At 45.8% G+C, this 14,281-nt stretch overlaps 2 protein-coding genes across 4 annotated transcripts; one reads left to right on the top strand and one right to left on the bottom strand.

The window, feature by feature from the left end:
* The first annotated feature begins 460 nt into the window (after nucleotides 1–460).
* Nucleotides 461–5,058, top strand: C1QBP (complement C1q binding protein). Its single transcript, XM_053911200.1, has 6 exons — nucleotides 461–777; nucleotides 1,357–1,507; nucleotides 2,823–2,916; nucleotides 4,073–4,168; nucleotides 4,393–4,515; nucleotides 4,669–5,058. Exons 1-6 carry the CDS (start codon nucleotides 552–554, stop codon nucleotides 4,816–4,818), a joined length of 840 nt encoding a protein of 279 aa, XP_053767175.1. The 5' UTR covers nucleotides 461–551; the 3' UTR covers nucleotides 4,819–5,058.
* A 61-nt stretch (nucleotides 5,059–5,119) lies between these two features.
* RPAIN (RPA interacting protein) lies at nucleotides 5,120–13,906 on the bottom strand. 3 transcript variants are annotated; one of them, XM_024565111.3, is made up of 7 exons: nucleotides 13,773–13,906; nucleotides 12,412–12,582; nucleotides 11,327–11,387; nucleotides 9,315–9,426; nucleotides 9,101–9,221; nucleotides 7,887–8,027; nucleotides 5,120–5,266 (listed from the first exon to the last, which is right to left on the bottom strand). In XM_024565111.3, the coding sequence occupies exons 1-7, from the start codon at nucleotides 13,851–13,853 to the stop codon at nucleotides 5,237–5,239; spliced, it is 717 nt and encodes a 238-aa protein (XP_024420879.2). In that variant the 5' UTR covers nucleotides 13,854–13,906; the 3' UTR covers nucleotides 5,120–5,236. The 3 variants fall into 3 exon arrangements, with proteins under 3 accessions (XP_024420879.2, XP_024420880.2, XP_024420881.2); XM_024565112.3 differs by having other exon boundaries at nucleotides 9,101–9,164; XM_024565113.3 differs by lacking the exons at nucleotides 5,120–5,266; nucleotides 9,101–9,221 and having other exon boundaries at nucleotides 7,892–8,027.
* Between the last annotated feature and the right edge of the window lie 375 nt (nucleotides 13,907–14,281).

The raw sequence follows: 14,281 nt of genomic DNA, 5'->3' as shown, positions 1-14,281 counted from the left end.
CCCTTCAGGAACACCTGGAACACCTGGGCTGGTAGGGTGAGTGGCGGCTGCCAGGAAAGTCAGCAGTGCGAGGTTTCTCCAGAGAGAATGGAGGGGCGGGGTGAGGGGGGCGACCATGTTCCAGGAACGTGTCTTAAGAAAGATGATCTTGAAGGCTGCTCTTTAGGTTGTTGGGGATGACAAGAGTGTATTCCATGAAGTCACAAAAAGCGTGGTGTGCTTTGAGAACAGTAGATGGTAATTTGGGGAGTGTAAGCAGCCACTGGAGAAAAGTAATGCTGGCAAACTAAACAAAGCCTTGCTGCACAACACTCAAGCCGGCCTACCGGTCTAAAAAACCTGTTACCTAATTTGACCCCTCCTGTGGAAGCTATGTCTGAGACGCCCAGCAGGGGGCACTGTCGTGCCCGCGGTGCCTTTGACCTGCAAGCGACCTTGCGGAAGTGTTTCTCTAGCGGGGGGTGGGGCTTCCGGTGGTGAGCTCGTGGGGGCCCATCGGGTCAGATCGTCTTCTCCTGCACGTGTCGGCCGCTGCTGCTGTCGCTTTCGCGATGCTGCCTCTGCTACGCTGCGCGCCCCGCGCGTTGGGTGCAGCCGTTGCCAGCGTCCGTGTCGCCGTGCCCTCCGCGCCTCTCCGGCTGCTTCTGCAGCCCGCGCCCCGGCCGTGCACCCGGCCCTTTGGGCTCCTCAGCGTGCGTGCGGGGTCTGCGCGGCGGCCGGGCCTCCTGCGGCCTCGCGGACCCTGCGCCTGTGGCTGCGGCGGGCTGCACACCGACGGTGAGTTCGCGTGTGTGGGTCGAGGCCGTGAGGGGCAGATTCCGGGTGGGGTGGGGAACCGGGGCAGGGAAGCGCAGACGGCGAGTAGGCCGCCCGGAGCCGCTCGGCGAGGTCCGGAACATTTTCCCAAGTCCTGGCAACCTTTGGGTGATACCGACGAGCCATCACATTTCCATCTCCCCTACATCCTTAAAGCGTTTCGTTTTGGGTTGAGGCATACAACTAAAACCTGGAAGCTTACCTTATCCCCAGTTTCTTGAAAAGGGAACTTTGGGAATGCCCAAGGTCGCGGTTGAAAAGTAGGCTGGTTACGTCTTTTGGTAGGTGGAAAAGGGTAATTGGGAACTCCTTCGCTTTGTGTGAAACGTGATAATGAGTTAATTGTTGCAAATCCTTTTCCAGAATCCAACTCAGATTCCCACCGATAAGGAGACTTAGGCTTAGTGGGTGTGAGTTGGCCTAAGTCCTGGAGGATTTTTTTTTAACAGTCCAAGTCCAGATTTCTGGCTCGAGGAACCTGGGTCACGTTAGACCGATGGCTGGCTGTTCTTTTTCTTACCTTATGGATTTTCATTGTAGGGGACAAAGCTTTTGTTGAATTCCTGAGTGATGAAATTAAGGAGGAAAAAAAGATACAGAAGCATAAGTCCCTCCCCAAGATGTCTGGAGGTTGGGATCTGGAAGTGAATGGGACAGAAGCCAAATTAGTGCGGAATGTTGGTGGAGAAAAGTAAGTACAGGGGGCTTGTGGACTCTGGGGTCCTAAACCCATGACCCTGAGGAACCTGTCCTGGGTTCTGTCAAGGCACGTACTTTGATACATGCTTTCCAAGAAGGAATCTTTGGGTAACTTTGTAAGTTCCAAGTGGTTCATGAACTGCGCACACAAATTTCCTGTGGGCTGGTTGCTAAAGAGGTGTATTCTGTAATTTCACCTAAACCATTTTTCCTAGGAGTCATAGCCAGTGTTGGGCCATTAAAGTCTTCTAATGAACACTGCAGTTCTGCGCCCAGAGCTCAAGTTGGTCACCACCGTTTCTTTCCCATTAGATTTTGTGGCTGAACCTCCAACCATTGCTCCTATGAGGTGGCCTCCTGGCACACCCCAGTTGGCCGGGCTCCAAAGGGCGGCAGTTAGAGTGCTAGTGTATGCAGACAGTGCCTGCTGGAGCAGCACAACTCGGCAGGGCTGGTCTGATTTTCACATCGCTTTTAATTTCATCTCAAACTTTGGCACATGATTTGTCAAGTGAGGATTCTTGCACCTTAAAATCGTCATTAGTTGGTATTTCTGGCATGCCTTGTAATTGTAAAACTTCCCACGGGTATTCGGAAAATGAATCCTTACTGTTACTGTTACTTGTGAAGTTTCCCCTTCCTAGGATCAGGGCTGCTCTTGGTGCTTAGCTGATGCAACTCTCTCGTGCCCCTTCTTCCTTTCCTCTGAGGGGCAGGTTTTCTGATGGAGAAAAAACTTTTTAAAGGAGGCAACTATTGCCCTGACCAGTGTGGCTCAGTGGTTGGGTGTTGTCATGCAAAGCAAAAGGTGGGGCAGGAGCCTGGGTTGCAATGCAGTTCAGTCCCTGTGTGGGGCACATACTAAAGGCAACCTGTAGGTGTTTCTCTCCCTCTAAAAATAAGTAAGTAAAATCTTTAAAAAGTAAAATAGAGGCATCTATCTATTCCATCCCACCACTTCCTAGGTGCTCACTGCCACTGGAGGGAGCCCTGGGAAGCGGGCCTGGGGGAGGTAGCCTATACATGACTGTATGTGGCTGAGGTGGGCTCCGAGGCCTGTGAGTCTGACTTCAAGCAGCTGGCACAGAGAAGGCACACTTCATACCTGCTGATTCCCTCTCAGGGTGGGATGTGGGCACCCAGGCCTTTTGGGGAGGTCTGTAATAATTGAAATGCAAAGCCAGCTAGGACAGACATTGTTCTAACAAGCATTTTTAACTGTAGCAGGCCTCAATACTTATTTAACATTCAGTTTTAAAAAAAGCCAAAAACACTATACCATGTCTTTTGTGTTTTCTTCTCTCTAGGGTCACTGTCACCTTCAACATTAACAATAGCATCCCACCAACATATGACGGGGAGGAGTCGTCCTCCCAAGGGCAGAAGGTTGAAGAACAGGAGGTAAGCCGGAACACTGTAACCAGCCTTCACCTCAGTCCTGATAGGTCAGGGGCTTAGAGGAACATTGTATTGTTTTGTTTGTTTGCTTTCCTCTAATGCCAGAAGGGGAGAGAAGGCTGCAGACAACCATCCTTGGGACTTCGCTTGTAGTGGAGCAGTTTCTGGCCAGCTTTAGCACCAGGAGTATGGCCCATTTTTCCTGGGGACTGAGTAAATTATCATCTGCAGGCTTGGGCTTTATAGTTCAGCCTTTGTTCTCCTAATAGAAATTGAAATTGTCTTTTACACTTCTATGATGGGAAGAGGTTTGATACTGAAGATTATCATTTGAAGTGTTCCCAAGTGAGGAATGGTAGAAATAAACACCAGCCACTTAACCAAGGTAGCAAAATTGGGAACATCAGATATTTAACAACAGAGATTCTGGTAAGGTCTTTCCTTATGTGGCTGGCCTCTTGATGCCCAGGCTTCAAACATTTTAGGAAGCAGCGGATCTGGCCTAGAAACTGCTGGTATGGGGGCCACAGAGTCCCCAGACTTTCTAACTAAGAAGGTATCAGTATTGTCTTATGACGTAGAACAGAGAGCACAGCTTCCTGGTAAGGGAGGGTTGCTGTGATTATTCAGACATTAGGATGGCCAGCTAGCCAAATGTACCTGCCCTTGGTCCTGGGCCATAGGAAGATCCTAAAACAGACAGGTGGAAAGAGATCTAGGAGCTTTAGGCCACCATAGTAGTTTATGGATGGAGAAACAGTCCAGAAAGATTGAATAATGATCTAAATTTCAGTTAATTGGCACATAGCTGGGGCTGGAATTCAGATTTCTTCATTCTGAATCTATTATGTTATTTAAAGAAGTAGTGTCAACAGAAGTGAAACACTACTAAATATACAATGCTCTGTCCTTGAAAATAGTCTTTAACTCTAGGAAGGATCCATAGGAAGAGTTCAAAATGAGCAGGTATGTGCCTTTAATACCCTGTTACAGATTCTCAGTTCCTTATTTGAGAACACTATAGCACAGCCTTGCAAAATGGCTAACTGATATCCTAACAATGGTGGTTTCCAGACCCCCTGAATTGTCTGAGACCTTTCGTCCAAGCACCCAACGCCTATCACCGAGGGCATGTACTGACTTATTCTTGTTTCCCCAGCCTGAATTGACATCCACTCCCAATTTTGTGGTTGAAGTTGTAAAGAAAGATGGCAAGAAGGCCCTCGTGCTGGACTGTCACTATCCAGAAGATGAGGTATGTAGGATGAAGTGCTAGCACCTTGGCATCCCTGGGGACAAGGGCCGCTGGAGACCTTACTTGGTCCCTTTTCTAGCGTAGACCAGCAAAGCTGGGGAAGAGGGGAATGAGGGAGCAAGGTTAAAATCTGGTTGGTCCCAACTTATAAATAGTCCCTATTCTTTGCATGAGTCTGGCCTGTCTTGGAAAATTCAGTTTCTCCAACTACTGTCTCTTCTCAGGTTGGACAAGAAGAAGAGGGTGAGAGTGACATTTTCTCCATCAGGGAAGTGAGCTTTCAGTCCACTGGCGAATCTGAATGGAAGGATACAAATTACACACTCAACACAGATTCCCTGGACTGGGTGAGCACTTGATAAGATGGGGTGCCCTTGGGCCTTGTAGGGGAGGTCCTGGTCCAAAGAGAGACAAAAAAGTATCTTAATTAGCAAATGTTACAGATGAAGTCTCTTTCTTTCTTTCTTTCTTTTTTTAATGGTAAATGTTTCTCCTTGTAGGCCTTATATGATCACCTAATGGATTTCCTTGCGGACCGGGGGGTGGACAACACTTTTGCGGACGAGTTGGTGGAGCTCAGCACAGCCCTGGAGCACCAGGAGTACATTACTTTTCTGGAAGACCTCAAAAGTTTCGTCAAGAGCCAGTAGAGCAGACAAGACGCTGAACACCTTAATTTTATGGCAGGCTTTGCCAATGAACAAAACCTACTCTGAAGCCAGACATGTACTTTGAAATGTTTCCATCCTACTATCATGGGAAATGATTCAAATTAAATTATTCATTGCCTTTTATTTACTATTCATTTGTTTCTTCTGTACAAACCTATTATTTCTAGATTTTTGTATAACATAATGATGGACAATAAAATTGGTTTATCTCTAAGGTGATTGGGCTTTTCTATTTCTACTCCTTCCCCTTCAACCTGCATTACAAAACACCAAGAGCCTACATGTTTGGAAAGTTTTAATATAAAAATAAGTTATAAATGAAAGGTTTGTATTTACAAGGCTCCTTCTCGTCTCAGATGGAAAGAGTTGTTTCCAACCCAGTAGAACGAAGTGAGCTTTAGATGATCACAGCCCAAGTATCACAAGCCTGGATTTAAATAGAAAAAGTTAGCTTAAATTGTTGTATTTCATATGGTTAAAAGCTGTAATCAGTAATGACATTTATGCTGCCACTAAAATCCTGCATACCACAAGATGAAGCTTTGATTGTGAAACAGTATGATGGTATAGTCGGAAAAGGCTTTGCTTGATTTTAGTCCTGCAGTTTCTAAACAACTGTCTTTGAAACCCTCAGCAACGTCATCTTCAGGCTAAGATCAGATCCTGGAGAGGGACTGATTAAATATCCTCACCCTCCGGAACCCAGTGACCAGATTATTCAAACTTTTGAGAGCTGGCGGCTTTTAAGCCTAGCAAGGAGGTAAGGTTCCTTCAACTTAAGACTGAAACAGGTATGTATCATAGAGGGGTAGAAACTGCATATTCACTACTATCAACTCTGAGGCCCATTAGTTCTAGCATACCTTCCTTGGTCTCTAACAGTAAGTTCTCAAATATAAAAGTGGTTCCCACCCTGGCTGGCATAGCTCAGTGGATTGAGGACAGGCCTACAAACCAAAGGGCCACCAGTTGGATTCCCAGTCTAGGACACAATGCCTGGGTTGCTGCCCAGGTCCCCAGTAGGGCATATGTGAGAGGCAACTACACATTGATGTTTCTCCCTTTCTCCTCCTCCTCAATAAATCTTAAAAAAAAAAAAAAAACACCTGGTTCCTGATTCTTTGAACTGAGAGCCCCACAACTATGCTAAGGAGTATTATGCTTAATTAAATTAACCTTGACACCACATTCATAGGTAATACACGGTAATAACTTGGCTTTCTAGTGGTCTAGCACATCCCATCCCCCACCATTAACCCTAGACCACTGTCCCTCTCCCATTTCAAATACTCCCAAGTTGTGGCTGTACATACCCATTCCCATCTGTAATGCACACCCATCTTCCTCATCCTTGACAGCTATGCTTAATCACCCTACAGCTTGACCTCACTGGATCTTGAACCCAGTGGTCCTTGACTTCCCCTTAAGAGAAAGATGTGTAGTGCCACATAAACTCCAGAGCATTCCAAATGATTTACCTACCTTTCAAAATGGCGAACTCTGGAACAGGCTACTGAATACAATTTTGTTCCCTGTCCTGTTTCTCATCTTTGCTGTGGCGGCCTCCTGCCCCACAACAGTCTCCCTGCCGACCCAGGAGCCAGCATTGCCAATCGTGCTGCCCCTGCCGCTGCCTCCCGCGGCACTCGCCTCCCAGACCTCCCCTCCACTTGGCTTCACTGCTGCTCTGAACTGCATGCAGCGCACTTGGGGGTCAGGGCAGGACACAACTGCAGCTGGACACTAAGCAACCAGGCAATCCTTTGTGTCCTCTTGCTGTCCTACCCATTCCCTCCAGCACTTGGTCTGGAGCTTTCCCAGTCTCAAGGAGCCCCATGCTCCAGCTCAGTTCCACTGCACTCTGCAAACGGCTCAGTTCATCCCACTGAGGAGGCAGAAACCAAAGCCATCTGACCCATGTCCCTTCAAATCTCTTCCCTCTACCTCAACTCATTTCTCCAAACATACCTACCCCTGTGCCAAGGACTGGGAATAAAAATAAAGATAGGGTTGTTGCTCTCAAGAACAAAGACATAAACAGGTAACTACAGGAACATGGCATCAAGAACAAGGGAAACCCAAGGAGAGAGAGCCCGGCCAGTTCTACGTGAGGGGTCAGGCTTCACTGATTATCTGGCATACAGAAGTGCTCAACAATGATCCTTGAGTCGAGTGGGGGGAGCCACAGGCATTCCAGACAGAACAGCATGAGCAAAAGCAGGGTGGCCCGGACACTTGCACATTAGAGAATCTGCAAGCAGTTCTGCACGGCTGGAGCAGAGGAGTGCATAAACCTGTAGTCAGGAGGAAGCAGTGACAGGTTTTCTATAACCTTTCACTCACTGTGTCTCCTTTCACATACTCTGAAGGAAAACCATTCCTCTACCAAGGCCCAAGCCTGGAGCTGGGACTAGCAGCACTGCCGGAACCCCTGAGACCTGGGCCCCAATACCAGCTCTACTTTTTCTTAGCAGTGTGCAACTTTGGCCAAATCACCTCACTCATCCAAATCTGTTTTCGTTCCTAACATTGGGAATAGTATCCATCTCTGATAAAATGAGGGTGGCTCTATATCCACTTGTGTGGTCCTGTTCCCTCACACATGAGTTGTCACTTAGGGGGCCAAACAATAGGCTTTGGTCCTGTGAAGATATTTGCCTGAGAGACAAGCCTGACGCTGCCTTGCTGTGCTTCCTGCTCTGTATCCTTGTGCAAAACTGATACCGAGATGGCCTCATTGGGTCTCACAAATATGAAATAATCAGCTTCATCTGAGATCACTGCTGCCAATCAAACAAGAGCAGGCGGTGCAACCAGGCTTTCTAACTCAAGACCAACGCACCTTCCACAATCCTGTGCTGCCTCTGTCCCTCCCCTTTCAGGGAACGACTGGCCTATCAGATGAACTGACTTGTTACCTTCACTTTTCTATTCAGGTCAACTCCTCAGAGAATAAACTGCACTTTTAAGCATTCACCGGTCTCCAAGCTATTATTTCTACCAGAGCAGGGGCCTGCCCTTACCACTGGGTCCCCTGGGAGGCTTACCAGACAGCTCATGAGAAGACTGGACTGTTTTTCTGTCCCTTCAGTGACTGAAAACACAGGTGTGTGAGGACAGTGTGCACTGTGCTCATTCACGCTGACCTCTAAACAGGCACGAAGACTCTGCTCTGTCAATTCTGGAGACTAAAAAACAAAGAAGTTACACCACAACCTCATCTTAGTTACCTCATAGTCAACAGGCTGAAAATCATGATAACCGATGTATCTTTGATGACGTGATTCCTTGGACCTTTAAACACTCTGGGGCTCATGAATATACTAAAAAGATCTCTTAACCAATCTCCATCTAACTGCCTCACCAGACAACCAGCGCTCTCTAGTCCTGCTATAAAACACACCACCACTTACAGTACCAGGGACACTCAGAGCCTCCCTTACGCTTCTGCCTCCACCAGTCAAATGTATCCCCACCAAGACATGTTTGGCTGGTGGAGGCAGAAGCATAAGAACCCAGCAGATCTGCTCATGCTAGACCTGTTTGTGCTGATTGAACTTGCTACTGTAATCGAGTAATTTAATTACATATTAAGTAAATGAAATAAGAGAATGAAAATAAAGTTTTGTTTTTTTGAGATAATAACTGGGATGTTTAGGAAACACAAAGATGAGTTACTTTAAAAAAAAAAAAAAAGGTTGAAATACGTAAAAGATAGGAAAAATCCTGAAGTTGTACACTCAGCTTCTGGATGCACTTTTTCAGAAACATAACTGGAAACTATAGACAATGTATTTAAGAGTGGTCTGTGTAAAAAAGACAGTTCTCTAATCAGCAGAGCCCCGCTCAAGGACTGGCAAAGTTATATGCTTGAAACTTACTTTAAGTGTTTCATTTTTACAATTCACCCCTTTAACCAACTCACAAACTTTCAGATCCTCTCATGTCAGAAAAGAGGGCTCCTTCTGTATTTTGAGATCACTGAAGCTTAAATTCTGAGCATAGGTACGTCTTCATATATGGACAGTTTTTATGGGTGTTTAACAAGTGGCTCTGGGGAGAGGGCAGGGAGCACCCTGATTTCTAGTGCTTTTCCATGCTGTACATATTCTCACCATGGCTGATTTTAAGCTACCAAGGAGAACTGCACACGAGCTGAGAAAAGATGTGCACAGTTGGCTCCAGCCCACCCTGAAGGTTCTTAAAGATAGCAGGTATATGTGGAAAGAGGTGATACAAAAGCTGTGTGTGAAACACTTACATGAGATGGGATGTACAGGCCACATTGACACATGACCACACCGCTTGTTATTCTCAGGTTGTACCTAGAGGCAGAATTGGGATCCCAGAGCTTCATGGCCAGCAGACCAGGATGCCTGAAACTTTCCATACAAGAAGTGTGCAGGGGAAATTCCACTCACTTTGGAGTGGAGGGTGGGAACCAATAATGCTGAAAAGGTTTGGAAAACTCTTACTTTGTACACACAGGACAGATGAGGGAGTTTGCTTCCCACTCAGCCAGTATGATGCTGAGACACTTTTCATCAAACTGCAAGCTCTTCTCATATTCACTGATGATGGACTGTTCTGCAAGGCAATGGACAGTTGGACTGCTTCACCATGCTTCACCCGACTGCCGTCTTTGATGCTAAGCTTCACTTTCAAAGGCTTCACCCACACAAGAAATATTCAGGCAAAATCCTGCTACCAACCACTAGATATTTACTCTTCCGTCAGGCTTCCTCTTGGATTCCTCCCCTCCTGTCTGTCCTCAACTTTGTGAGCACAAGAAAGTGATGAGGCTAAGGGACAAGGAGAAACCTTTCACACACATCTCCTGACATCATAAGAGCAGAGATGTAGAGTGTCAGGATCCCAAGGGCAGCTGGAGAACAATGACACTTACAGGGCACTTATTTCTGAGGCCGGCCCACCCTGCTGAGTCTAAAGTGATCTCTTCCACAATGTCCATGTTCCCAGAACCTGTGTTGTTCAGAATCTGTGGTCATCCATTCAGCAAATGCAACAATACCTAGTATGTAGTAAGCAAGGAGTACAAAGATGAAAAAGACTGGTCCTTCTCTCGATGAGCTCACAGTCTAGCTAAAGCTCAGGGATCAGTAAACCATGGCCCATAGGCCATATCCAGCCCACCTTCAGTTTTTTAAATAAAGTTATATGGGAACATAGCCATGGTCATTTTTTATGTATTGTCTATGACTGTTTCCACACTACAACAGCAGAATAGAGTAGGTGCAACAGAGACTGGACTCCAAAGCCTTAAATGTTAACTATTTGGACCTTCGCTAGGAAGGACCTAGGAAGTTTACCAATCTCCATTCTAAAGTGTTCCTTATGATGAAGTATGGCTGAACACAGTAAATCCTTATCACTTCAGATTTTTTAAACATACCCCAAAAGAAATATTTAGTGAGTCTTATGTTTCATCACTAGGATAGGTTTTATAGGTGGGGGTGAAGGGTGAATTTATTAAAAATGGATAACTAAAAGGATAAAAAATTCCCAGTCTAAATGGCATCAATTATATTAATCATAACAATTAACACTTGCATAGCACTTACAATTTGTCAAATGCTATTTTAAGTCCTTTACATATATAAACTTATTCCCTATTATTACCCTTATTTTAAAGATGAAGAAACTGAGGCATGGGTAGATTAAGTGCTTTGCCCAGTGCCACACCAGTTAAATCGGTAATGCTAAGAAGTGAATCTCAGCAGTTAGCTCAAGAGTCCACAGTCTTGCATCCTCATAATAATAGTTATCATTTGTTGAAAGCTTTCTATGTGCCAAGCACTACTCTAAGTCTTCTACACACATCACTGAAGCCTACAAACAAACTTATAGAGCAGGTCTATTATCACTATTTTACAGATGATAAAAAGTAAGCCTAGTCAAGAGACGGCTATGTGGAATAAATGAATTATATAAAGTGCTAAACTACGCATCCTGTGGTACTATGAATGCCTCAGGGAGTGGCTGCTCACCAGACGCTGGGGAATCAGTAAAGAACAGAGAAGGCACTTAAGTTAGGTAGTGCAAGAGACACGATCATGCCCTGTATCCTGCAGGGTGACAGGGTTACTATTAGTCTATTAATAGAGAGGTACTGTAGGCAGTAGAATAAACATGGGAATTAGATACACAAAATTGATTTTGCTTTTCAACTCCACCACTACCTGTGCAGCCTGTGTAAGATACCACTCTCTTCTGTCTCCTATTACCTTGTAGGGTAGTCGTAAGGAGGAAATAAGCATGGAATGAGGAGTCTGAGCACAAAGCCTAGCATACTGAAGACTCATTACTAGGAAGACAGGCAGCCAAGACTTCAGAGTAAAAGCAGAGACTTCTGGACACTTGACTACAGATGGAAGTGGAAGGGAAGTTAAGAACTAATTCTGTTTAGAATAAAGGTCAGCGTTAGAGTAGCAAGATACAGGCAGGAAGGACCACTCTTAGGGGTCACCTTGGTCAGTCAGCTCCTGTTGGATTTCCTCCAGCTCAGCCAAGTCCATCGGCATCTCCCACTGCAAGAGAAAGTGGGGCCATCAGAGGTTTGAAGTTATAATCAGATGACAAGCACCACAATGATTCATACTTGGAGGCTGGCTTGAAGAACTGAGTTTTGCCTGAGGAAATTGATCAGTTCAGTCCTTCTGTAGATTATGTTGACAATGGGGTAATGTGATCATGCTGAGAAGTCATCAACAAGTGATTAAACTACCCAGTGACAAAATAATGACACTTAATTGGGGGAAGACTGTATAGAGGAGCAGCTAAATATGTGGTTCTGCCAATGCTATGAAACCACTAGAAAGTTCCTAACCTCTGTAAACCTCAGTTTGGGCTTCTCTAAAGTGGGAATAAAACCTAGCTGAGGTTACTGTGAGTGCTAATTGTGATTATGTAACACAAACATTTGGCATAGTGGAAGACACATAGAAGGTACTGATAGAGAGCCTTGATGTTTTCTAAGCAGTTTCCCACGTTTTCTTATGTTGTACTAGCAATTCTGACATATTGTCTTCATTCCATAAATGTAAAAACTAAAAATCAAACAGGCAGAGTGGTGTTAACAAACAACAGGAAAAGCAGGATCTGGATTCCTGAGCTCCTGACTTCCAACCCAGTGCCCTTCCTGGCACATGGTAAATGGTTTCCTGTCCACACTCAGCTCCCAGCTCTTACTGAGATCAGAATCAAAAAGCTCCTGGAGACCTTTTTGAAAAGAGATTCCTAGTTCATGCCTAGTTCATCCTACTGAATCAAAATTCCAGGCATGTAGCCAAGGAGTGAAATTACTTTCTTTTTATTTTCATAAGTGAATACAATGCAGTGATGCAGCAGGTCAACCGTCTGGTATTTAGGAACCATTAGTCCAAAAGAGTCAAACATTAAAGGCAGAAGAACCTGGGTTAGAGGCTGTCAGAATCCTGAGTGTGGGCTTGAGGGTACATGGGTTTAGAGGACTTAGGGAAATAGGTGGACAGAGGACACTAGGTGTTCTTAGTGTTATAGCACCCTCCCTGAAAACATTTATCATTGCCTGACCTGAGCCAAGGCCTCTGGACCACTTTCCATTGACTGCAAAGCATTCCACTCTTCTTCCATCAACTCTTGCACTAGAAGGGTGCTCTGAGCTCTCCCTAGCATATTGCCTCCAGCCTGGCGGTATTTGTTCAGGAGCCTGTCCCGGCTGTTCCTCATTCTCTCCAGGCATCCCTTGGAAGGAGGAGAAAGATGGGAAGGGGTTGGGGGAATGTAGGGTGGGTGGGGTGGGAAGAAGGTAATAGCATTAAATAAAAGTCTTAGCTTAGTTGTTAAAACATTAAAGAAAATTTATAGACACAAATTATCATGTATAATCCTAACTATTGTTAATTTTGAATTTTCCCCTCCAGTCCTTATTTACATGTAGACAGATGAAATTACAATGCTTTGCTCATATATTTCCAGATCACCGTATTTCATGTCCTCTCTTCAATGCCAGCTTCCTTAATGGTTGGATGAATATAGCTCAACAACCACTGTGTTATTATGGGGCATTTAGGTTGCTTGCAAATTCTCGTTGCTCCAGATATAGCTACCGTAGTCACCTTCCTGTACAGCAGTGTTTCTCAAGTTGGGGCAATTTTGTCCCCCAAGGGACATCTGGCAATGCCTGGAGACATTTTTGGTTGTCGTAACTCTAGCTGCAGGGCTACTGGAATCTAGCAGGTAGACGCCAGGGATTCTGCTAAACATTGGACAATACACAGAACGGCAAATAATTATTTATCTTCCTCAAAATGTCAATAGCCAAGTTGAGAAACCCTGATGTCAACAGTCATTTCTAGCATCAGATTATATTCCTGGGATATATCCACTTATGGGATTCCTGTAGTCATAGGCAATATTACAGCAACCATGCTGTGTTCAGTCTAGGTCAGAACTGAGGTGAGGCGCACCTTTGCAAAGACTTAGTAACTGCAGCTCTTTCGAACAGAGGCTTTCTTTAGAATAGAAATAACTTCTCTCTTGCATGAGATACGTATACAGCATATAAAGTGCCTTTCTCGGTGCCCACCTACCCCCAAACAGAAGGTGTTGTTATTGTAGAGTGCAGAGGGGTGGCCAGGATCACATTTCAAATGTAAAACAAATCGAAATCCAAAATTCAAATTCAAAAATGGAGGCCTGGAGTTGGGCCGGCCCGGGTTAAACCCATACCCAAGGTCCAGAAACTCCGCGGGAAGGCCAAGACCCAGATCTTCAGGTGGGAGGCCTGAGTCCCAGGTCCACCTCCACCGGCCAGATGCTCCCGGCACCTGCCTCACCCGGTTGGGCTGAGGCGAAGGCACTGAGAGCAGTTTCTGGGAGGATTAAGGGAATGAGGACGACCCAGGCAAGGTTTTCCCAAACCTCACACTCACCTGCCTGAACGCCTCTTTCCATGGAGGCGAGCCTACCAATTTGTAGAGGGAGCGGTGCGGAGATACCGACCGCTCTGCCATCTCGTCTCCGCGAGAGTCGCGGTCAGAAATCCCCGCCCCCTGCAGGCGCGCAGAAACCTGGGAGTTGTAGTTCCCGGTTGCTGATCGTACTGCACCCCACGGAATTCTGGGAACTGTTGTTTTATTGGCCGACCCAACCCAGAGACAAATTTGTGCAACCCAAAGATGGGGGACTGCATTCGTACTATTTGTGAAGTTAACCCACCCTGGATTGAGGGAGGTAATTCTTGAACGAAGATTTTGAATGTCTAGGTTTACCTACATGGAGGTGTGCAATAAGCAAATATACAGGAGTTAGGTTCTTCCCTACGTTCTAGACCTCCCGCGGAACCAAAGTTTGAAGCACGCACTAGCCTGTTGACTTTGTCGTCCCGCCCCTTTCGGCTTCAGAATGAATACTTAACTGGGGATTGGCTTTCCACTAGGGT

The sequence above is a fragment of the Desmodus rotundus genome, chromosome 9, assembly GCF_022682495.2.
Source record: "Desmodus rotundus isolate HL8 chromosome 9, HLdesRot8A.1, whole genome shotgun sequence".
NCBI classification, from domain to species: domain Eukaryota; kingdom Metazoa; phylum Chordata; class Mammalia; order Chiroptera; family Phyllostomidae; genus Desmodus; species Desmodus rotundus.
The sequence above is the reverse complement of the archived record's forward strand: the minus strand, read 5'-3'. Positions and strand labels throughout refer to the sequence as shown.